This window comes from Tachypleus tridentatus, chromosome 8 (assembly GCF_004210375.1).
Source record: "Tachypleus tridentatus isolate NWPU-2018 chromosome 8, ASM421037v1, whole genome shotgun sequence".
NCBI classification, from domain to species: Eukaryota; Metazoa; Arthropoda; class Merostomata; order Xiphosura; family Limulidae; genus Tachypleus; species Tachypleus tridentatus.
In genome coordinates, this window is record NC_134832.1 from 124,699,058 (window position 1) to 124,723,819 (window position 24,762).

Genomic DNA, 24,762 nt, shown 5'->3' on the forward strand with positions numbered 1-24,762 from the left:
ATCAAACTTATAATAATTCTGAAACACAGAAGATGTTCATGTTCTCCAGATGACACCTTTACACCTTTTCCTTGCAGAAAGAAGTTCAAGCCTATTCAGCCTAAACTTATCACTCATTCTAGACGATCATATGAGTTCCTGTCAGATAAAGTGCCTGGCTATAGATGTGTCCATTGTCACAAAATCACACTCCATAATGAGGACCCACGGATGAATTACAAGAGTGATGGTCAATTTCCACTAAATAGTCCAAATTTTGGCGGTGGGTTATGTTGACTAGATAAATTTCTTGTGTATCACTTCCAAATTATAGACGGATAGCGCAGGTAACCCTTATGTATCTTTGCGCAAAAATTGAAAACAAACAAACGAACAAACACTTTAGGTAATAAAATCCACACTATTGCCAGCTAATAAGAACTGCTAATTTCAAGCAAGTTCAGTTAGATAAATAGCTAAAATTGTCATTCGATGAATATTTTATATGGCCGTTTAAGATTCTTAAGCTTCGAATTGAACAATGTTTGTTTGTTTTTCTGATAAATCCAACGAGGCAAAATGATGTTTATACACTGTTTATAGACACTTTTAAATAATTAAACATATTTTCGTATTATCAGATGTGAGGTTCCAAACTAATGATACTGTTTTGGTGAGGTTTTAATGTTGCATTGTCTTTTAAGTAATGGGTATACAACCTTTCCATCCCATTTCTGAAGAAGTCAGGTCCACATGTAGAAAGTTCAATGACTTATAACACCACAGTATAAAAGTTTGGTTTAATCATTTTAAACATAACTACCTAAGGTTTACTTCTCTATTGATATTTCAAACAAATAACTTGCAAGTCGACATCAACTAAAGGTAGAGATATAATCATTTTACAACAGTAATATCAGTCTTAATTCGTTGACTACAAAAACCTGTTTACAGATGTTTTATAAAGTGAGAATTCATAATGGAGTTAAGTTAAATTTTCAGCAACCACCACCTATAAATTGTTTAAGGTCCACATAGTTGGAAAAGGATTCGTTTGCATTTTTAACTCATGGAGGCTCCTCGAGTGAATGAATAAAATAATCCGAGACTAGAAAGTGATTTGAGTTAAGAACTTCTGGTTTAAGTGTTGTGCCGCGGTTTGCGACCAAATTTTTGTTTTGTTTTTCACCTACGATTTACGTACAACATTTTAACACTACTCTTATTTATTTGTCAAAGTTAAATAACCAGTTGTGCAGCTCTGTGTTTAACAAGCAACTGATCAATCAGCCAGAACTGGCCTGACATCTTATTGTTGTAGCTGGATGTTTTTCAGCTTCATATAACTTCTAACAAAGGCTGCTAGTATAACAATATTGTTTGTTTGCCCACAAACTACTTTATGGTCTTTTTACCAATCTTAAACAAATTTAGTAGAATGACACACTGGAAAAGAGGGTGAGTTCTACATTGGACCAAGAGGCGAGTCATTGGACAGCTATTACTCAATACCTTGTACAACGATCGCAGCAAAAATATGTCACATTAGATAATGAATTCCCAGTATTGGACCAGTTTTAATTCCTTTTCTTTGAGTTTTTCCTTGAACATTGTTTTATGTTTGTCTTGGAAATGTTTGAGTTATTTCGTTAAAAATTTCAACAAAAGCACAATATTAGATCCTTAAACTAGCAGGGCTATGTCTGAAGACCTCCTGCTATGTTGAGTGATCAAGAGATCACCAAGAAATCTCTTTATTTCGGACCAAGAAAACTTCTAACGTGGTTCATGAAGAATATGAACTCAGAACATCAACAAACACTGAGATTGTAGAAAGGGTTTAATAAAATGAATAGAGTAAAGTAACTGTAATGCTATCTATATAATGTTGACTAAAGTAGGTGTGAAATAAAGTAGTTGTAGAGTAAACTTTGTGTAAAATAAATTGTGCAAATAAACACAAACTCTTGATTTAATTTATTAATTGTAGCCCTACATTCAGTCCTCATACTCTCGGACATAAGACAGGCGTCTTCGTTTGAGATTAATGATTAAAAAAAACTAAAATTAATGAATGGTAATGTTAATAACGTCAAGGTTGAAGGGCCTTGTGGGACTCCTTTACTAGCCTGGGCCCTGGTACAGCGGTTTCATCTACCACTCTACCAGTTGTTTAAATCTGTGAGATAGTTTATTTCAAATGCGCTTGAACATGCTAATATGTTCGATTATAATCACTGAGTTCTTCCACCTGTACAGCCTTACTCAAAAATTCACAAAACCTGTAATCTAACAGATTTACAGCTAAGGCACAAAGTAGCTATTTTTAGTTGTTTGGGCGTAAAATAGCTAATAATATAAGGTGTAGATATAAATATCCGAGAACCCTACCCAAACCGGCAGTTTTGTTTGTTTTCTGAATTTTGCACAAAGCTACTCGAGGGCTATCTGTGGTAGCCGTCCCTAATTTAGCAATGTAAGACTAGAGGGAAGGCAGCTAGTCATCACCACCCACTGCCAACTCTTGGGCTACTCTTTTACCAAAGAATAGTTGGATTGACCGTCACAATATAACGCCCCCACGGCTGAAAGGGCGAGCATGTTTGGCGCGACGGGGATGCGAACCCGCGACCCTCAGATTACGAGTCGCACGCTTTAACACGCTTGACTATGCCGGGCCACCCAAACCGCTAGAATAATGCTTTACGGCTGCCCACTGTCCTGCGCATGTGTTTCTTTCAGAGATCTGTCTTGTTTCACCGAAGAAGGCTTCTGTTACCAGTATCAATCATAACGAAGTAATTTTGTTGATAAGTGACCTCTTTTGTCAGCATCACGCAGAACAGCTTGAGTGTACGTCACACACATTTTTTTCAGTCTCGAGGAAAGATTACGAAAACAGCGTTTAGTACTGAACTATTAGAGACTACTAGCAGTTCTCACTATTGCAGACGGATAACACGACTTCCGTTGTGCTGAGCTTAATATTCTAATAAGTTCCAGCATCTAAACCCGAGTTTATTGGCATTGTAAAGAAATAGAGACTACCATTTTGGACGTTGAAGAATGGAGCTCTTAACTTTAATCAGTAAAACATGGAGAGTAATATTTCGGGTTCTAGTGGCAAAAATTTGTTTTATTGTTCGAACCATGCTCCCATCACCCAGAAAAGGTATCCATGGAGACGTGGTGTTGATCACAGGATCTGGACATGGACTAGGTCGTGAGCTGGCAATTTTGGCCGCTGACTTAGGAGCTACTGTTGTGTTATGGGATATACGAAAGGTATTTGATATATGTTTGCTCTTTTTGTTACGTTTTTCCTCAATACGATATGAAAATATGCCACCAACACATATTGGAGTGTGGGGTAAAAATTAGAATACGACTGTCTCACAAAAAAATATTGTTGTCAACCGAGATGTTGTAAAATGTTAACCCTAATAATCTGATGCATTTGTCGTTGTTATAAATATATGATTATAACAAAACGCTCGTTTTTCTCTTCTTTATTAATTTCTTTAGTCGATTTCGTGGTTTCAAAGAACACCACTATTTATGATATAATTTACGACAGAAACATTCAAATACCGTTTTTCAAATAAACATAAATAAACTAAATAAAATACATGTATCTTCCAAATGTACAAACATGTAATCCACTCCCTGTGTAAGTTAAGTACATTAAACATGTTCAAAATGAATTAAATTACTTCATCTAATGCTCTTACTCTTTTAATTAAAGTATTTTTCTACTTATATTTTCTCTTGTTATTATAGAAACGAGGTTTATTTCATAATCTTTATTGTGTTTTTTTGTAATTCTCAGTAATAGTTTTTACAGTTTTACAATCTCAATTAACCTTACATAACAGTACGTATATATTACATTTGAGTGCGATAAATTGGATTGAACTAAGTTTAAAGCTTTACTGTACCAGCCAGCCATGATGTTGTTTTTAGCATTATTCTTATCATTGTTCAGCCTGTTATTATCTGTATTGCAAATGTCACGTGACTAGTTTATAACACTTTGATAATCCAGGATTTCCCCACAGGTATATGTATCTGTCTTTCTAGGAAACGTATGTGTAGCAAAACATTTAGCAGCTTTCAGAGGTTTTTTAGCAACAAAATATATGAATTTCTGGAATTTATTCACCGAATTTAATAATCCTAATGATAAATGTGTGAACTTCAGTGAGTCTAAAATATCCGAGTTATTTAACTTGGTCACATGTACAACTTGAAATCGTAAAGAAATTAGGAATAAGATTTATAATGAAGTTCAAAGAAAACACAAAAATGTCTACAGCTGCAAAGAAAACACAAAAATGTCTACAGCTGCAAAGAAAACACAAAAATGTCTACAGCTGCAAAGAAACACAAAGACGTCAGAGCTTTTTAGAGTGGCTGATATCTGTGTATATTATAATATAAAACTATTTTACAAATTATTTTGATGTATTTTACAAATACAGCAAATGACAATGGACAGAGAAGGATAAATAGAAAATATCGAATAAAGTAATTTATAATAAAGTTTAAATCTATATAAACTGAACAATAACAAATTTAAATGAAACCTAGTTTCCAAACAACCGTTGTATTAAAGACGATACGTGGCATTTAAATTTCATATTGTTCCTTTAGTGTAAATATAAACTTCTGTTTAGGTGAACGAATCCTTTCGCTTCTGAAAACGTGGAAAAGACTATAGCAACCTGGTTGTTAATTATTTCCTAGACTAAACTTACTAAAGCCTGTGATACAATAAAAAGAGAACTTGAAATATTTAGTCATATTACAGATAAACGTATAATTGCAGAATATTTTCGAGGGTCGGCCATTTGACGCCTAATTCTAACTTTTGTAGTTGACTGAGACACTTGCACAACATTTTCACAGATCTTTCAACCAGCAACAAGTTTGTTCATTAAGTTAACTTTACGTTATTGCTGTAGTAATCACATCATATTTATTTTCTACCATAGTTTACTTCAATTCGTTGATTGTTTCTTTATTTATACACCCAAATGACGTCATATGTACAAGCACTATTTAAGCCTAAACTGAGAGTGAAATATCTTAAAATTCGGGCACAATGCACCTACTTTAGAACTGCAGACCTCCGGAAAGCAACCAGAAACAGCCGGCAACAGTTATTTCCAGAAGCGAGGACTCTTAACTAAATAGCTTGTTTGACAATTGATCTTATAACACGCTAACAACTGGAAGTCCGAAACGTATTTGATAGCAACACCAGTCCGATAAGGTAACAATAATCCACGTTGCAAATACGAAACAGGATTGATAGGATTGCTAATCCGAAACAGTATATAGAAGTGTCAGACGTGATCGATACCAGCACCATTCCAATCGACAAAGAACAGTCCAGCAGAAAATGTGTAACAAGTTTGATAAAAGCTTTAATGTGATCGGCTGACAGTACTCAGGCTGAAAGTATGTAACAGGTTTGATAAAATCTTTAATCTCATCCGCTGACAGTAGTCCAGCAGGAAGTATGTAACAGGTTTGATGTAAGCTTTAATGTGATCGGCTGACAGTAGACAAGCAGGATGTGAGAAACAGGTTTGATAAAAGTTTTATTCTATCGGCTGACAGTAGTCAAGCCGAAAGTATGTTCCAGGTTTGATAAAAGCTTTAATCTGATCGGCTGACAGTAGTCCAGCAGGAAGTGTGTAACAAGTTTAGTAAAAGATGTAATATAATCGGCTGACAGTAGTCCAGCAAGAAGTGTGTAACAAGTTTAGTAAAAGATGCAATATAATCGGCTGACAGAAGTCCAGCAAGAAGTGTGTAACAAGTTTAGTAAAAGATGTAATATAATCGGCTGACAGAAGTCCAACAAGAAGTATGTAACAGGTTTGATAAAAGCTTTAATTTTATCCATTGAGAGTAGTCTAGAAGGAAATTGTAACAGGTTTGATAGAATCGTGAATCTGATAGGCTCACAGTAGGCCAGCAGGAAGTATGTAACAGATTTGATAAGGGCTTTAATCTGATCGACTGACAATAGTCTAGCCGAAAATGTGTAACAGGTTTCATAAACGCTTTAATCTAATAAGCTGACAGTATTCCAGTAGGATGTGTGTAACAGTTTTGATAAAAGATTTAATGTGATGCGCTGACAGTAGTCCACCAGGAAGTGTGTAACAGGTACGATAAAAGCTCTAGTCTTCTCGGCTTACACTTGTCTAGCAGGAAGTGTGTAACAGGTTTGATAAAAGATTTAATCTGATGTGCTGACAGTAGTCCACCAGGAAGTGTGTAACAGGTACGATAAAAGCTCTAGTCTTCTCGGCTTACACTTGTCTAGCAGGAAGTGTGTAACAGGTTTGATAAAAGATTTAATCTGATGTGCTGACAGTAGTCCACCAGGAAGTGTGTAACAGGTACGATAAAAGCTCTAGTCTTCTCGGCTTACACTTGTCTAGCAGGAAGTGTGTAACAGGTTTGATAAAAGATTTAATCTGATGTGCTGACAGTAGTCCACCATGAAGTGTGTAACAGGTACGATAAAAGCTCTTATCTGCTCGGCTTACACTTATCTAGCAGAAAGTGTGTAACAGGTTTGATAAAAGATTTAATCTGATGTGCTGACAGTAGTCCACCATGAAGTGTGTAACAGGTACGATAAAAGCTCTTATCTGCTCGGCTTACACTTGTCTAGCAGAAAGTGTGTAACAGGTTTGATAAAAGATTTAATCTGATGTGCTGACAGTAGTCCACCAGGAAGTGGGTAACAGGTACGATAAAAGCTCTTATCTGCTCGGCTTACACTTATCTAGCAGAAAGTGTGTAACAGGTTTGATAAAAGATTTAATCTGATGTGCTGACAGTAGTCCACCAGGAAGTGGGTAACAGGTACGATAAAAGCTCTTATCTGCTCGGCTTACACTTATCTAGCAGAAAGTGTGTAACAGGTTTGATAAAAGCTTTAATCTGATCGGCTGACAGTAGTCCACCAGGATGTGGGTAACAGGTTTGATAAAAGCTTTAATCTGATCGGCTTACACTGGTCTAGCAGAAAGTGTGTAACAGGTTTGATAAAAGCTTTAATCTGATCGGCTGACAGTAGTCCACCAGGATGTGGGTAACAGGTTTGATAAAAGCTTTAATCTGATCGGCTTACACTGGTCTAGCAGAAAGTGTGTAACAGGTTTGATAAAAGCTTTAATCTGATCGGCTGACAGTAGTCCACCAGGAAGTGTGTAACAGGTGCGATAAAAGCTCTTATCTGCTCGGCTTACACTTATCTAGCAGAAAGTGTGTAACAGGTTTGATAAAAGCTTTAATCTGATCGGCTGACAGTAGTCCACCAGGATGTGGGTAACAGGTTTGATAAAAGCTTTAATCTGATCGGCTTACACTGGTCTAGCAGAAAGTGTGTAACAGGTTTGATAAAAGCTTTAATCTGATCGGCTTACACTGGTCTAGCAGAAAGTGTGTAACAGGTTTGATAAAAGCTTTAATCTGATCGGCTGACAGTAGTTCTACAGCAAGTGGGTTACCGGTTTGATAAGAGATTTAATCTGGTAGGCTGACAATAGTCCAATAGGAAGGGATGAAACAGGTTTAATATAAGCTTTAATCTGTTCAGCTTTCAGTAATCCAGCAAAAAATGTGTAACAGGTTTGATAAAAGCTTTAATCTAATCGGCTGACAGTAGTCCAACAGGAAGTGGGTAACAGATTTGATAAAAGCTTTAAACTGATCGGCCGACAGTAGTCCAGACGTAAGTATTTAACAGGTTTCATAAAAGCTTTAATCTGATCGGCTGACAGTTTTCCAACAGGATGTGTGTAATAGGATTGATAAGAGATTTAATCTGATTGGCTGACAGTAGTTCAACAGGAAGTATGTAATAGGTCTGATAAAGCTTTATTATGATCGCTTCACGGTAGTCTAGCAGGAAGTATATAATAGGTTTAACAAAAGCTTTATTCCGGTATGCTTACAGTAGTCCAGCAGAAAATGTGTAACAGGTTTGGTAAAAACTTTAATTTGATCGGCTGACAGCAGTCTAGCAGGTAGTGTGTAACGGGTTTGAGAAAAGCTTTAATCTGATCGGGTGGCAGTTGTCCAGGAGGAGTGTGAAACAGGTTTGATAGAAGATTTATTCTGATCGGCTGACAGTAGTCCAGCAGTAATTACGTAACAGGTTTTGTAGCAGCACTAGTCCGATCGGCTAACACTAGTTCACGTTTGGCTCATAAAGCTGAATCAAAGAGAAATCGAGGTCGAAATGATGTCTCTGGTTGTTCAGATTAAGATACTCTTCCCTATCACTCACGAGTATGTTTCTCTACCACATTCTCCATTACCACGTAAGAAAAGAGCCTAAAGAAGGAAACTCTTACGAAATTAAATATATAGTCTTCATATGCTGTAATTCTTTTTGTGATGTACCCACATTGATATAGACTAATTTTTTCAACCTACAAAATAATACAAAAATAACTAAGGAGGAAAGTGTTATTTAACGGACATTAACACTTTTCTGTTGCACACTGACACACTTTGAAACTCGTGATATTCCTAATAAAACATGCAGAACTCTTACTCTTCGTATGATTTCATATGAACCATATTTCATGTGTATGTTATTCGGTAACTCTTCGACGCCATGTTTTAGGATGTAATTATTTAAACTCCTAGATTAACATAAGTAACGAACTACTCTTTTGGATCAGAATATTAGCACACAGACTGTGAAACTAGTTTCAATATTTTCTTGTGTCCTTTTCAATCCTACACAGCCTTTAGAGAATAAATTTGCCCACACAGACAATCAGGTATCACATAAACTGCATGGATAAATTTATTCTGAGGAAGAAACTGTGTAGGACTGAAGAAGATATATGAAAGTGTCGAAATTATTTTGTTGTCCTTGTGCTAATGTTTTCATCCCAAAGTGTGGCATGTTATTTATTACACAAAAAGCTTTAAACTTTTTGTTTAAGCATGTGATACTTAAGTACCATTGAAATGTGGTCATGCCGATGTTGTGAAAATAGGATGCATATTTCCTTACAAAAAATGATATAAAAAAACAACAGTTTGTAGCCCATAACATTATTGCAGTACATATATATATATATGCACCACAATGCTGCCGTCGTCATGGTCTACACATCGTTTTTATCCGTTTGCAGGAAAATGTGTATCTTATTATCACGTCATCAAATTGACAAATGGGTCACGCGCGTAAACTTGGATGCTGTTTGTAAACTGTTATTGAATGAAATAGGTTAAATTTTTCTGTTGGATGAAGTATGTGGAGCATGGTTTGTTTGTGTAATTGTTTTTATTTTCGCGCAAAACTGCATGAGGGCTACCTGTCTTAGCCGTCCCTTATTTAGCAGTGTAAGACTAGAGGGAAAGACAGTTAGTCATCATCACCCACAGCCAACTATTGGGCTACTCTTTCACCAACGAATAGCGGGATTGACCCTCACGTTATAACGCCATCACTGCTGAAAGAGCGAGCACATTTAGTGTGACGAAGATTCGAACCGGCGACTTTCAGATTGCGAGTCGAGCGCTTTGACCACCTGGTCATGCCGGTCATGTATATCATGGAGTTGAAGATATTTAGATATTTATCGTAATATAGTGTGGAGGTAGACGAAAGTTGTGTGTTGTAACAAAACACATTCTGTCTGCCTTTTGTTATATTCTTTTGTTATATGGAATACAATTTACACAACTTATTTAGACATTTTGAATTTATTTGCGGATGTATAGTTAGTATTTTAGCTTACTTTCACGATTGGGTTTCAGATACAGGGTAGACATAAGACAGCTGTTCAAGAGAAGCTATAAATGTTAATCAAAGAGTTTCACTTTAAAGTCAGTTAGTCAGAGTTTTGTTCGAATGACAGTAACACCTAGGTAAACAAAGAAAACGTTTGCGGTAAATTTTACGATGAGTGAAGAATATTTATAATCGATTTATTCCCAGAGATATATGACATGATCTTGACAAATAAGAATGAATCGAAGTGAGTATGACAATATGGTGATGCTTAATGAATGATTGTTTGATCAGTAGAGCCCATAGGCTTACATATGGCGGAGCCATCTTGGTCTCCTTAACTATACTTCGTACAAAATGCTTTAGTGTTGATCAAATTTAAACATATTCCACGCTAAAAGGCATTCTAAACCAATTAGTCTGTCTTTGTTGCATCTTTTTGTTTTTGTATTTGTAGCGTATAAACGTGCTATGTAGTTTATATTTCTCTATATTGATATGTAAGTTTTCATTTTTATATTGTCTTTTTCATACCATGTTGATCAAAAATGCGGTTAGAATTCTTTCACTTTATCTAATAAATGTATAATGTCATTCATCTAGAATAGTACCTTTGTTATGCGAAGTTCAACATGTATCTTTTCTAGTGGTCATCAGGGTGATCCCCTGAGTTTAAAATCTCAGTTGTGTTTCGTCAAGGAATGACTAGTCACATTGTAGCACTAATTGTTATGGATAAATCTGATGCTAATTACTAAAGTAGTTACAGTGACGTTCATTTGGGCTGAAACAAGAATCAAAGTATAAACTTGTGACGTTTTTATATCAATAAGGATGAAGTGACACTTTTTACATTAAATGTGTCTTTAAGAAAGGATATATTTTAGTTCGTTCACTTTCGAAAGCTCTAATATAGTAAAATAACTGGGATATAAAACGGATATCTCTATTCGTGGCAACTGAATTGACCACTAAAACAATATATGAGTAAGTATAGTTGGTGTATGAGAAAAAATAGTATGTGTATATGTTAGTATAGTTGGTGTGTGAGAAAAAACAGTATGTGTATATGTAAGTATAGTTGGTGTATGAGAAAAAACAGTATGTGTATATGTAAGTATAGTTGGTTTATGAGAAAAACAGTATACGTATGAACAAGTATAGTTGGTGTATGAGAAAAACAGTATATGTATGAGCAAGTATAGTTGATCTATGAGAAAAACAGTATATGTATGAACAAGTATAGTTGGTGTATGAGAAAAACAGTATATGTATGAACAAGTATAGTTGATGTATGAGAGAATACAGTATATGTATGAGCAAGTATAGTTGATGTATGAGAGAATACAGTATATGTATGAGCAAGTATAGTTGATGTATGAGAGAATGCAGTCGAAACATGAGTAAATATAAACAAGATTCACCATACATTTTTTTCAATCTACTGCTCGCCAGTGGCTGTTGTGAAACCTCATTAAGTTACACTAAGAATTATGTTAGACTTTTGAGTGTAAAACACGAAATAATTTAAAAGTGTAACTGAAAACTGTGAAATATTATTAAGATACAAAAAAGACATTAAAATCAATATATGTTAGTCTGAGAAACAACGTGAACGTTTAAACAAATATACAAAAAATTACTAACTTTCTATGTATCGTTCTCACTAGGCTCTTATAAATATATATATTTATATATACAAATTCATAAGATGTGGTATTGAAAAAGCAGAAAATTGTTTGGCACAAATTTTAAGAGGATTTATAACAGTTTGTAAATGATAAAATATGTATTTAGGTAATATTATGTCCTGGAATCTGATACGGAGCTGCTGAGGTGAGTATAGAAGTTTACTTCTTAATAATGGCCCGGCATGGCCAAGTGTGTTAAGGTGTGCGACTCGTAATCTGAGGGCCGCGGGTTCGCATCCCCGTTGCGCCAAACATGCTCGCCCTCCCAGCCGTGGGGGCGTTATAATGTTACGGTAAATCCCACTATTCGTTGGTAAAAGAGTAGCCCAAGAGTTGGCGGTGGGTGGTGATGACTAGCTGCCTTCCCTCTAGTCTTATACTGCTAAATTAGGGACGGCTAGCATAGATAGCTCTCGAGTAGCTTTGTGCGAAATTCAAAAACAAACAAACTTCTTAACAAATAAGTAGTATATGAACGAGCAGAGTTGATTGAATTAAAAACAAATAAATTTCATTGAAAAAAAATGAGGATTACATACAAATAACCGAAACAACTGATGTCTTTTAATATATCAATCATAGTTCTAAACAATTCCTCTGTGATTTTAATTTAATACGCACTTAAATGAGACAGTAATGAAAAAAGTTGTAATCTAAATTTATAAATTTCACATTATCATATGTATATGTACATATATCATATCACATAATCTTAGTTACTGTTTAGAAAACATCTAACAGTGTATTGTCAATAATCCCCTTGAACAGCATGTGACTGAATATTGATGTGGTAAACATATGTTCGTCAAATTTTCGTTTTCGGTATTTGTCTCAAAACGCGCTAAAATATGATTTATTTAAATTTTTGTCACAGTTAAACTTTGAAACATGTCTTTGAAAAGTGAGTGCTCGAAATTAAACACAAAGCCATACAATGGGGTATCTGGGGTTTTTTTACCCCATGTACTGAAACACGGTTTTTCACGACCTGACTCCGCAGACACACTGCTGTACCAGTGTAGGTCATTGAAAAGTTATAGTCGGGTAATTATTCAAACACAGTTTGTAAAAATAGAAAATTTCTCCATGTTTTTGTTTATTTCACGTTTTTTACGCAACTTTTTTCTATATAAAAAGCAATATAAGACTAGGCATTGTATCAAATATTAATTTTCATAGTTTCGACATTTATGCACGAATGAGGGAATATTTGGTGGACTAAACTAAACAGACATTGTATAAATGTTATTTTTTTATTTTCTTGTAATAACAGATAATAAGAGTACAGCTGCACTTTTCAAAGAATCGTAACTTTCAGGATTCAAAGAAAAAGAATTCTTATAGTTTGAAGAGTAATTATTATATTGTTCCAAGGGAGTGTAGGAGTGTTTTCTCACTGCAAAGCCAGATGGGGCTATCTACTGAGTCCACCGAGGGGAATCGAACCCCTGACTTTAGCATTGTAAATCCGTAGATTTACCGCTGTAACAGAGGGAGACTATGTTCTACCCAATAATGACAGTCATAAACTAAGGAATAATGATATCATTCTGTATAATATTAACTCGTGTTCTGTGGATTAATAACTGTTGTACTCTAAGGAATAATACATTTAGTTATCTGCGAAATAATAAAGTTAATTTAAAAAAAATGATAACTAATTAACTCTCATCTTGTAAATATTAACGATCCTCCTGTTCTGAAGAAAAATTATGTTCTCGTTCTGTCAAGAAAGACATATTATATTGTTTGGGAAAATAATTCCCATAATTTAGACATAATAACTCTCATATTCTGAAAAATGATTATTAATATGCTCTGAAAAAAATCCCATGTCCTGAAGAAAATAACTCCCATTGTTTGAGTAGTAATAACTGTTATCCCTGAAAGAATAATAATTATTGTTATCTTAGGAATAATGATAATACTTTCATTTTCTATAGAATTATGGATTATGTCTTGTGGGATAATAACTCTCATACACTGAAGGATGATAATTCGCACTCTTAGGAACAACAATACTCTCATATTCTGATACTTGTAACTCGTGTTCTGGGGGATAATAACTCATGTTTTGAGGAATGATCATGCTCTGAGAAATAACAATTCTCATATTCTGAGGAATAATAATTTTCATGTTCTGAAAAATAAAAAATATATAAAGATAATATGAACCTAAATGGATGTTGTATCAAATGCTTTGTTCTTCATACGTTTCCAAAGTACTTATTTTGACAGTCACGTGACAACATCAAGGATACTATCAGATAATAACAACTCACCAGACATATCCTTATAAGATATTATTGAAAGATTCATGAAAAATTACTGAAATTTTCATTAAAAATATATAAAATCGGAAAAATTACACTTTGTAAATTTTGAGGAAAACTTAAGCCCCATTCAATTATATCTTCATATACGTTATTCTTAACAAAAAACTTGAAACGTATAGTCAACTGGTACGAATAAGTTTTTTTTTAACGAGGTAGCGCTAATGATTATTTTGCTTTACTTTTGACTTACCTAACCTGGAACAGGTGAAGTCGTTTATCCGGTTTGTTTCGCTCCGAAAGTTTGCAGGAGATTTTTTTTTTCTGGATAAAGTGGTTAACATTTTCGAAATGATTTGGTAACAAAAGACAGCAAGAAAATATCTCTGAACGAGCTTTTGTTCTATTTTGGTCATCTGGTCTAACATGAAAATTACCAGAGGTTATCGAGAAAACGTACATAACGGTCATTCCTCATCTTGAACAGTTGTTAAATGGAAACAAAGTCGAACAGTATGAATGCATTAATTCTGAAGTTGTTAAGAAAAAAATGATAAGGTTAAAAAATTATAAAATCCCTGAGTCAAAAAATAATTCCCCGAAGGATTTTGAGAAGGTTAAAGGTTGGATATGTAAACCACTTGTTACTAATTATTTTTTGTAAATTCTTGAATATTGGCAGGCACCAAAGGTTTAAAAGTAGGTTAATTGAGCTCCACCTTTCAAGAAAGGTAATAGAAACTCTTCCGTTAATTATAGACCTATTACGCTTACATCAGTTGAGGGAAAAGTTTTGGAAAGCCTGATGAAACATGCTATACAATGTCGTTCTACTTTAGATTTATTGTTAGATAGATAACAGAAGTTAGATGTTTAGGTGCGCTTTTTTATATCTATTGTGAAATTAAATAATGTATAATAAAAAAATTAAATTATAATATACAGTTTGATGTCAAACTTAATGCGATAAATTCACGAAATAGTAGTTCAATAAAAGATTTATTAGACAGTAAATAAATATGGTTTTACTCAGAGCAAACTACTGCCTAACATTTTTTCACATCCTTTCAAAATATTACTGAGGTGTACACATAATGTTACAAGGTGCCACATAAAAAAACTTTTAAAAATTATATCCTTAGGTGTGGGGGATAATATACCTAATTGGATAGAAGAGTGACTTGATGGAAGAAAGTAGATGATTGTTGTATAAGGAGTTCAGTCAAATTGAATTAATACCACAATCATGGAACCTCATCGTTCAATCTCACGACCTTTGCTCGTTTTTATTTATATCAACAACACATGTAAAGGAATGGTCAATAAGTTACTTAAATATACTGATGATGTTAAAGTGTTGCTGACTGTGAAGAGGATGCTGTTGCTTTACAAAAGGATTTAGATCATTTAGTGAGGTGGGGAATAAATAGCACATGGGTCTTAATTATAATAAATGCAAAAAAAAATACATGTAGGTTGTCATAATTCAAATTGTAAGTATATTTTACACGGGAATAACCTCAACAGTGTCATGAAAGAAAGGGATTTCGGTGTAATAGTTGATCAGTCTATTTCTAAAGTCATCCAAGTAGTGTGTTGTCGCTAGTGGTAAGGAAAATAAAATTTTAGGTTGTATCTACAGAAGTAATGAATGTAGGTCTAAAGAGGTTGTAATTTTATTGTATAGGTTAATGGTTAGGCCACTTTTGGAGTTTTGCGTTCAGTCTTCAGTCTTGGGTTCATTACCCTAGAAAGACATTGAATATTGGAAAGGGTTTGGAGGAAGGGTACTAGAATGGTGTCGATTGAGGGGTTGTCATACGAGAAAAGATTAAGATATATATAATAGTCTTTTCTTGAAACAAATTATAGGGAATCTGATTGAAGTGTTTAATATTATGATAGTGTTGATACATTATCTTTTTTCATATTTAATGGCAAACGTATTGTGAGACTAGGGACACATAAGTTTTGGCAGGGTAGGAATTATCATGAGCTAAGACAGTTTTATTTTTCTAACAGATGGTTAGCTCCTTGAGGAGTTGCTTTCGGACATTGGGCAGTAAATTTAAGTGAGTTTAAGAGAAAGCTTAAAAACTTTGTCTGCTCACTAATTGACAGACAATACCCTTCTGTATAATGGTACTAATGATTAAAGCAGGCGACTCCTCCAAGCAGCCCTCGGCTCCCTTTCGAGGAAATAATAGAGAGAAGTGTGATGTGATTCAGATAAGAACGTAAACAAAAAGGGAAATGTTTAAAAAAAAGAAGAGTCCATTTTTTTCAGAGTAGTCCTATTGTAAGTGACATCGACAAGTATCAATTCGTCATAAAAATTGTCGACATTACCGCTACAGGAGTTTTTATTTGTTTTGATTTTTACACGTGTGCTTTCTGCGCTAGACGTCCCTAAGAAATACCAGTGTAAAACTAGAAGGAAGACAAGTCATCACCACCTGTCGCCAACTTTGGTAGTACTCTTTTACTGACGAATAATTTGATTCATGGAACATTATAACGCCCTCCCCCGGCTGAAAGGGCGAGCGTGTTTAGTGTGACGGAGATCCAAACCTGCGACCCTCCGATTGCAAGTGGAGTGCCCAAACCACCTGGCTATGCCGAGCTTCGCCACAAGAGCATCAAAGTGTGTTTGTTTTATTTTATTTACTTAGTCCGCAATAACCGTGTAACAAATGGTGAATCGTATAATATAATGAGTTTTACGTTTGTTTTCTTTCCCATAGTTTCATGATCAAAGAATGTGTCATTTACTTTTCCGAAACCAAAAGTATATTTTTGACATAAGTTTGGTTTGTGTATAGAATTTTTGTTTAGAAGATTTGGTTTGATTTGGTTGTTGTTGAGTGCAAGGCAGGACAACGGGCGATCTGATCTCCGGCCACCGTAGATACACATGGAATGACTATTTTTATTGTTATATGACCTCAGACTTACAGGACAGCCAATGGAAGAGCCTTTGTATATAACTTAATAGAAATTACATAAAATATGAACATATGTGTGTTCTGTTTTCCATATAATTCTCTAATATTTTGAATATTTAATACAATAAGTCAGTTTTATACATGAATTATATCTCATGCCAAATAGGCACTACAAAAAAAACTGCATATCGTAATTTAATACATGGCATCAGTTGTATAAATTGTATATTTCTGTATATTTTAATATAGTAACTAGTTTTCTTCAATTTCAATGCTTTTGTTTTTTTAAAACTTTTCTCAGAGCACGTGTGAAAGTGTTGCTAAGGAGATAGAAGCTAACGGCGGTAAAGCATACGCTTATGAGTGTGACGTTTCAGACTTTCGGATGGTGGAACAACAAGGTAAGAAGGTTCAGGAAGAGGTTGGTGACGTCACAATCCTAATCAATAATGCGGGTGTTATTCATGTTGACCCACTGCTGAACCTTAACTCTCAGAATATCAAGCGGACTTTTGAGGTCAACGTTTTGTCTCATTTCTGGGTAAGTCACCAACAGTTTAATACTGTGAAGAAATTTCTGTCAACTTGGATATCATAATAAGGCTAACTTGGTAATTTATTCAAAGATTGTCTAATAAGAATTTTTAGTTGTATAGAAACGGAAAAACGTTTCACCAGTGCATACTGCTTTGTTACTCTTTGCATTCTAAAATGTCATATCATTGTTTGCTTTAGTATTATTTGGACCTTGTAAGGACTTGTTTGTATAACCCTTCTTTAAAATTTTGACCCAGCATGGCCAGCTGGTTAAGGCACTCGACTTGTAATCCGAAGGTTGCGGGCTCGAATCCCTGTCACACCAAACACGGTCGTCGTGGGGTCGTTATAATGTTCGGTCAATTCCATATTCGTTGGTAAAAGAGTAGCCTAAGAGTTGGCGGTGGGTGGTGATGACTAGCTGCCTTTCCTCTAGTCTTACACTGCTAAATTAGGGACGACTAGCGCAGATAGCCCTCGTGTAAGTTTGTGCGAAATTCAAAAGAAACCTTATAATTTCAAATCAATTACAAAGTTAAAGCACACACACATTGAGAAGACTTATTTCGATGAAGTTCTCAAAACATGAAACAAAAATCAACAACAACAAAAGGAGAGGCCAGATTACGTTCTATTGTAAATACTAGCAACAATCTAAAACATTAAACACGTTTGTGGTACCTTATTCAAACAGCACAATAAACCTATTATATAAATACGCTCGATGATTTCATTGCGCAGACGCAAGTTAGAAATAGTAATGTTTTACTTTTTAGAAACTACCGAGTTATCAGCTTTTACGAAATAGGAAAATGTTGCTACATCATTAATACGCTTTTCGATAAATGCCAAAATACCAAGTCACTTGCTTATTTGGTGTATAATTAAAGGAAAACGCCAATACCAAATATTAAACTAAAATTAAATATCAAACAAATAAGATAATGAAAAAAGTAAGAGATACAAAAATTTCCTACGATTCGAGTTACAATTCAAACAATAGTGTTACTGGAATTAAAATCTGAAACTGTAGGTAAACCTAAAATCATAGTAAACTTACATGTTAAATATTTCTTTGGTTTGTTTGTTGAATTTCACGCAAAATTAACCAATGGCTAATTGCGCTAGCCGTCCTTATTTTGGTGGACAAGAGGGAAAGCAGCTGGTCGACACTACTCATAGTAAAATTATTAGCCTGCTCTTTACCAATCAAATATTGGGATTGAATTTCGCAATATAATGCTCCCAAAATTGAAAGAACGAATATGTTCGATGATGGGTTTCGATCCCGCCAACTGTAGGTTGTGGTAGTTGATTCACCTAACCGCCAGTTCATGCCACGAACACAGATTAACCTCAAAATGTGCATATAAAATATTTTAAAAAAGAAAAGCTCTACAAAAAAAAACTTAAAACGTTATTAATTAAAATAACACAAAATTATGGTTTTGGTCAGAAATGGAACAGGTATGGTAAGAATAGGAAACTTAACAAATCCAAGAAAACAAATTTATCTCCAACAAAAATGAATTAATAAACTACCACTTCGTTCTAGGCTATAGCAAGATCGCTTTTAAAATGCCCCCTAGTGGTACAGAGGAATTCCAACAGACATATACTGCTTGATACCGGATTTCGATCCACATTATGAACAGAGCTTCTTTATGTAGTTTTGTGTTTAACAATAAGAAACAACAACTCTTAAAATTACTCTCGTGAAAGTAAATAAATAAATATTACTTTTCATTACTCCCGCGGATTACAAAAAGTACTTATTACTACAACCAGAACAATATTTACCTTGTAGTTAATTAGTAACAAGAGTAAGTGACTTCGTCTATACTCCAGGCTAAGTGAACATATTAAAAATCAACCATAGATTTCTGAAGCATTTCAATACTGTTAATTATTTCCTCTTACATGCTCGGTTCGTACGAAATAAAAAAACCTTGTTCTTTGTTTGTAATTTGAAAACAGTTTCTTACTGATGGTGGTATGTTCTTTATCAAGAACTTATAAACAAGTTCCAATTAATGTGACCATTACACTGCACAACAATGTTTTTGAAAAGTTTTGCTTCCTGAAAAGTGTTTGCTGATTGTGACAGGTACCTGGTGGGTATGTACAAATATAGTTCTGGTTTTGCTTCCTCTCGTAGGAACTCTGAGAAATAGACAGTTAACTGTTTATCGGCAATAACCTATTTAATTGCGTTTATGTTTCTAATATGCTGTTACGTTGAACATAATTAAAAGTGTTTTACTCCTGATTTTCTTATATATTCAATGTCTGGTGCATCACATTGCAGTGTCTAACAGTAGTCAGCAAGCATTGACGGATTCCAGTTGCTCTGATATCGTTTTTCCATTGTAGCAAAACTGAAGATTTCGATGAAACGGTACGTGATGGGCAAATTTGGATGTGATTTTCGTGATCAGCAGCCAAAATCCTATAAGGAACACTCAACAGTGTTCAAGAAGCAAAAACTTTGTTGTGCAGTGTTACCTGAGCTAAGAGATGAAACAAACACAAAATAACATGTCTACACGCTGGTAAGACAAACCATGTTCGTCTGTCGTGGAAAGTGGCTAAAAGGGCTAACACACCTTTCAAGTAACTACTAATAACTTTCTTACACAGACCATACAGCAGTTTCTACCCAGGATGCTTGAACGTAAGAAAGGCCATATCGTCGCAGTATCATCAGCAGCAGGGGTCCTCGGTAGTCCTTATTTGACAGATTATGCGTAAGTTTTATCTCCTTCTTTGCCTTGCGTGTGTAGGGTACACGATTTCACTATGTAACTGTTTATTTAAAAGATTGTTTTAATAAAACGTTGAAAATCTCCACCACCACCCCCCATCCCTGTAGTGATTTGAAAGTTTCAGACCTTATTCTTCACGGTTATCTTATTCTTATCATATTTTATAGGAAAATTAAAGTTTTATTGCACATGAGAAGAAACTTATGCAATTATAGGTCAATATCAAAGTGTGGATATATTTTTCAATCGTAGCAATATAAAAGTCGTCTTGTTATTCAAGCAAGCACAGACTTATCTCTGCTGGTTTGCTAATTTAAATATATATTTAAGTTATCTTCTAGTTGCACATGCAGAGAATGTGGCTTTGTTCCCGTGCGTTAAGTTGGCAGCATGGTTATCATAAAATATCAAATTTATGTCTGTATTACATTATTTTTAAAGGGTTTTTATAATCTAGTATTTCCGCTTGTTTAACAAAAATTGCTTTGAACAAACTGTAGCTGCAACTTCAGTCGTTTAGGTTAAAACTGAATTGTTTTCAGGGTAGTTTGTGTTGGTATCCTTTGAAAAATCATAATTGTATTTCAGCATCAGATTATATGGCTGATAACTGTACGAAAAGAAACAGAATCTCTGCCAGGAAAAGTTGCCTTGAAATGTCACTTTCTCAATATTTATTTGTATATTTTCCCTTGATCTACCACTTATTATCTTCAGCCTATTAAAACACGAGCAATTAAAGTCTTTGAACAAGCGTGCATTGGAGGAACTATTTACGAAATGGTCGTTCATCAAGTTAAGAGCAAAACATTTTTCCATCACAGGTAGACTTCATTCGGGATAATTAATTTCTATCTAATAACGCTCAACTGGAGCTATTAATAATAAACGTTAAACCCAACGTGCCATTCGCTTCACTTCCTCTTACCGAGTTATACCGACTTTAAGGAAGTTTACCCTCATCGGTATTAAATGTATTTTAAATATACGAATACATCAGTAGCATCAATGACACATACTCTTCAAATCCCACAGTAAAATAGGTTCACTGTGAGGAAGGGTGTGTTTTCTTATAGTAAAGCCAAATCGGGCTATCTGCTGAACCCACCGAGGGGAATCGAACCCCTGATTTTAGCGTTGTAAATACGGAGACATACAGCTGTACAACCGGGGAGATCACTGTAGGGAATTAAAGACAACTCGAATCACCATATATAGAGTATCTGCAGTTTTTTTCCATTTGAGAGAAAACGTGGAGAAAACTAAATCCATCAGAGACGTTCGTCAGTAATTCAGTTGATTATTTGTAGAGAGAAATACACACTTTTGAGCTAAATCAGTTGTTACTTGTGAATTCGTCATTTTTATACGAAGTTTTCTGTTTTCATATTTCTGTTGAAATATGTCACCAGTAATATCAAGGTCTTTATTTGGTTTGTAAACTTAACGCTTTCACATTAGGAGACACATCAAATTCCCTTAACAATCTTATTAATAAAGCAGAATTTAATGGAGATGTATATTTTTTCACGACATAAAATCATGAAAAGATTCATTGTTTATAAACTATGGGTTCGGATTCTACATTTTAAACTCTTAACCCACATGTTTTCCATCACGTGGAACGTTCGAAAACGGAGAAAAAACCACTGAGACATGGTATAGCTATGGGGCCCGTAAAGTGTTGCTTACGAACAGCGAGCACCTTTAAGATGTTAAGTGACTTCTGTACATTAAATTTCAATAAAAAAAGATAATTGGAACTTATTTAAAAACAACAAAAAACTCAGAAACAATTGAGTTAGATTATAGTTTCCATTAAATGGCCACCCCATGAGAGTATAATTATCATTATACATATTAAACTGAACTAACTTTGACTTTCGAGCACATATAACTTTAATTTATAAGTTCAGAGCTTTATTACGATTTCGTTCATTTCGAAATTCAACATAGCTTACAAATGAGGCAAACCCGAACTGTTGAAAAGAAATTGTTATAAATATTCGAAAAGACAAGTAGTATATAAAAAAAAAAAACAGGTTCTGGTTCTGCTTCGGACATTTTGAGATGTATATTTTGACAGATTGGTTTGGTTTGTTTTGAATTTCGAGCAAAGCTACCCAAGGAATATGCGCTAGCCATCCCTAATTTTGCAGTGTAAGACTAAAGGGAAGGCAGCTATTTATCACCACCCACTGCCAACTCTTGGGCTACCCTTTTACCAACGAATAGTGGGATTGACCGTCACATAATAATGCCCCCAAGGCTGAAAGGGCGAACTTGTTTGGTGTGACGCAGATTCAAACCCGAGACCCTCAGATTACAAGTCTAGTGCCTTAACCACCTAGCCACGGCGGGTCGGTATTGCTTATTAACAAAGGATAAACATTGATTGACAAAGAATATTTACCATTTTTTGCGGTAATTTACTTTCACACTATAGTTCTATCCATCAAAGTCTAAAATTTTGTGAAATGTAATTTCACTCTTGCTCTACCGTATTCGTCTGTCATTGGAAAGTGGTACAGGCTTGGCCAAAATGTTTGCATATTTTAGAACAAAAAAATACACTGTTATTAAGATGAAATAAAAATACACTTAGACTGAGAATTCCATGTTATTCAAACATATATATATAAGTAATTTATATAATGAGACAGATTCTATGGACAACATGAACAGTTTATTACAATAAGAATCAATTTTATGAGACACCTGTAAAAATATTTCGCCTATCACAATAAAACTTTACCAAAACATATCTGATCATAAAATATAACATCAATTTATTATAAATAGCGTATTAAACATTTAGTACTTGGTTGGTCCTCTTCGAACTCTAATAACATCCACAAGATGGCGCGGCAAGCTGTCGATGACGTTACTGGTGTAATTTACCGTGATTTAATCTTAGTTTGTCACTAGAAGGCGTTGTAACTCAGCTATCGTAACTTCCTTAGGGTCATGGTTACCAAATTTCCGGGCTTAAGTTTGTCAATGTGACTAAAATATGGAGAATCTCAGACCATGGCGATCTTATAACGACCCCCTAGGTGACATAACCCTGTACAATATGCGCATTGTGGGCAGTGGTACCGTCATCCTAGAACACAAATTTATTTCTGAACTTTGTCTTAGCACGTTGCAGAAATGTTGTTTTTACGTGATGACGGTAGTGGGTGGCATTGACGGCTCCCTAGAAGATATGAAAAGCAGTTTTACCACCGTGCCAAACATGTATTGCACCACTTCCTGTGTATGCCCAGTGGGGAAAATATTCTTCCCTCATCTGTCCTCTAAGCAAAAGATGAACACGAATCCTATCAGTCAACTTTAAAAAGCCTGAAACATGACTCATGTCACTAGTGTACTGACTGTAAGGCATGCTGCCTTATCCATGTAACATTGTTACAACGGTGAATTCTATCACATATCCCTTTTTACAAAATATTCACTGTTCTGTTGGATACTCTGGAATGAATTTCTTCATATTGTTCCTGTCGTAAGGTACTGAAAGACTGCTTTCGGCCTTCATGTGTTAACCAGATCAAACCACGGTCATCCTGGGCAGTTGGCTTCTAGCGTCTATCAGCAGACTTTCCTGGAACAATGTTTCCTGCAGTCTGAGAACGTTTAACAATTCTGGATATTCTACTGTTCTGATAATGTGAATTTGGTTCATACCATTTCTGTACAGTCTACCAATTTGACGCTCTTTAACATTTTGCAAGTAACGAAGCATAACTCCATATTCAGTAAAAACTGTTGATCTGTTTCAAAAAAAGGAAAGCATGTAAAAACAGGTGTATATGTGTGTTTTGACGAACATATGGTCAATACCATTTATACAGACGAATTTGTTTGTTTTTTGAATTTCGCACAAAGCTACTCGAGGGCTATCTGTGCTAGCCGTCCCTAAATGTAAGACTGGAGGGAAGGCAGCTAGTCATCACCACCCGCCGCCAACTCTTGGGCTACTCTTTCACCAACGCATAGTGGGATTGACCGTCACGTTATAACGCCCCCACAGCTGAAAAGGCGAGCATGTTTGGTGCAACGAGGATGCAAACACGCGACCCTCAGATTACGAGTCGCACGCTTGGCCATGCTGGGCCATACAGACGATAATAACAACTCGTACATATTTGTCGGGTCATGAATTAACTTCTCTGTTATTGTTCAAGAATATATTCAATAATTACTCCACGAATGTAGACAATAACATTAACATAGAACAGTATGCAAACCTTTTGAATAAGACTGTATCAAATATTGATGAGTTACCTCGCTTCACACAAGAAGTGTTAAATACATTACAACAAGTAACAAAAATAAAACGAAAGACCAAATGAAGTTAATTGTGTTTTAATTATAAATAGATAATTATAACGAAATATATGGGGTGGATTGGGAAGAGGTTCATTGAATGTTGGTGGACAAACAAATGACAAGACGACTTCTCTTGCCAGCAATGTTTAAATGTTTCTAAACAGGAACAATATGGTGCCCGTTGACTGTTTTTTATTATTAATGACACTACAAGACAAGAAAAAACAAACTATGTGAGATTATAACTACAAAAACTTTCATATGCTGAGATTGAAATCGTGGAATTTGTTTGTCATGTCCCAAGTTGCCACTTTTCTATGTTGAAATAACTGGGCACAGTTTGGTTTCCAGGAACTTTATAGCTATGTTTTTAACACCTTAGCAATGAATTATCCAAATTTCGATGTCATAATTAATTTAATATATGCAACATGCTAAATTTCATTCAAATCACTTTTG

General features: G+C 34.9%; 1 protein-coding gene across 2 annotated transcripts in view; it reads left to right on the top strand.

Moving 5' to 3' along the window:
* LOC143223416 (17-beta-hydroxysteroid dehydrogenase 13-like) overlaps positions 1-24,762 on the top strand; it is a 32,924-nt gene that overhangs the window by 2,494 nt on the left and 5,668 nt on the right. The window contains exons 1-3 of one of the 2 annotated variants that reach the window (XM_076451364.1): positions 2,822-3,264; positions 16,971-17,210; positions 19,847-19,953. In XM_076451364.1, coding sequence (XP_076307479.1) covers positions 3,046-3,264; positions 16,971-17,210; positions 19,847-19,953 — 566 coding nt within the window. In that variant the 5' untranslated portion in view covers positions 2,822-3,045. Of the gene's footprint in view, positions 1-2,821; positions 3,265-16,970; positions 17,211-19,846; positions 19,954-24,762 lie in introns of those variants that run through there. The other variant, XM_076451365.1, reaches the window with a different exon arrangement.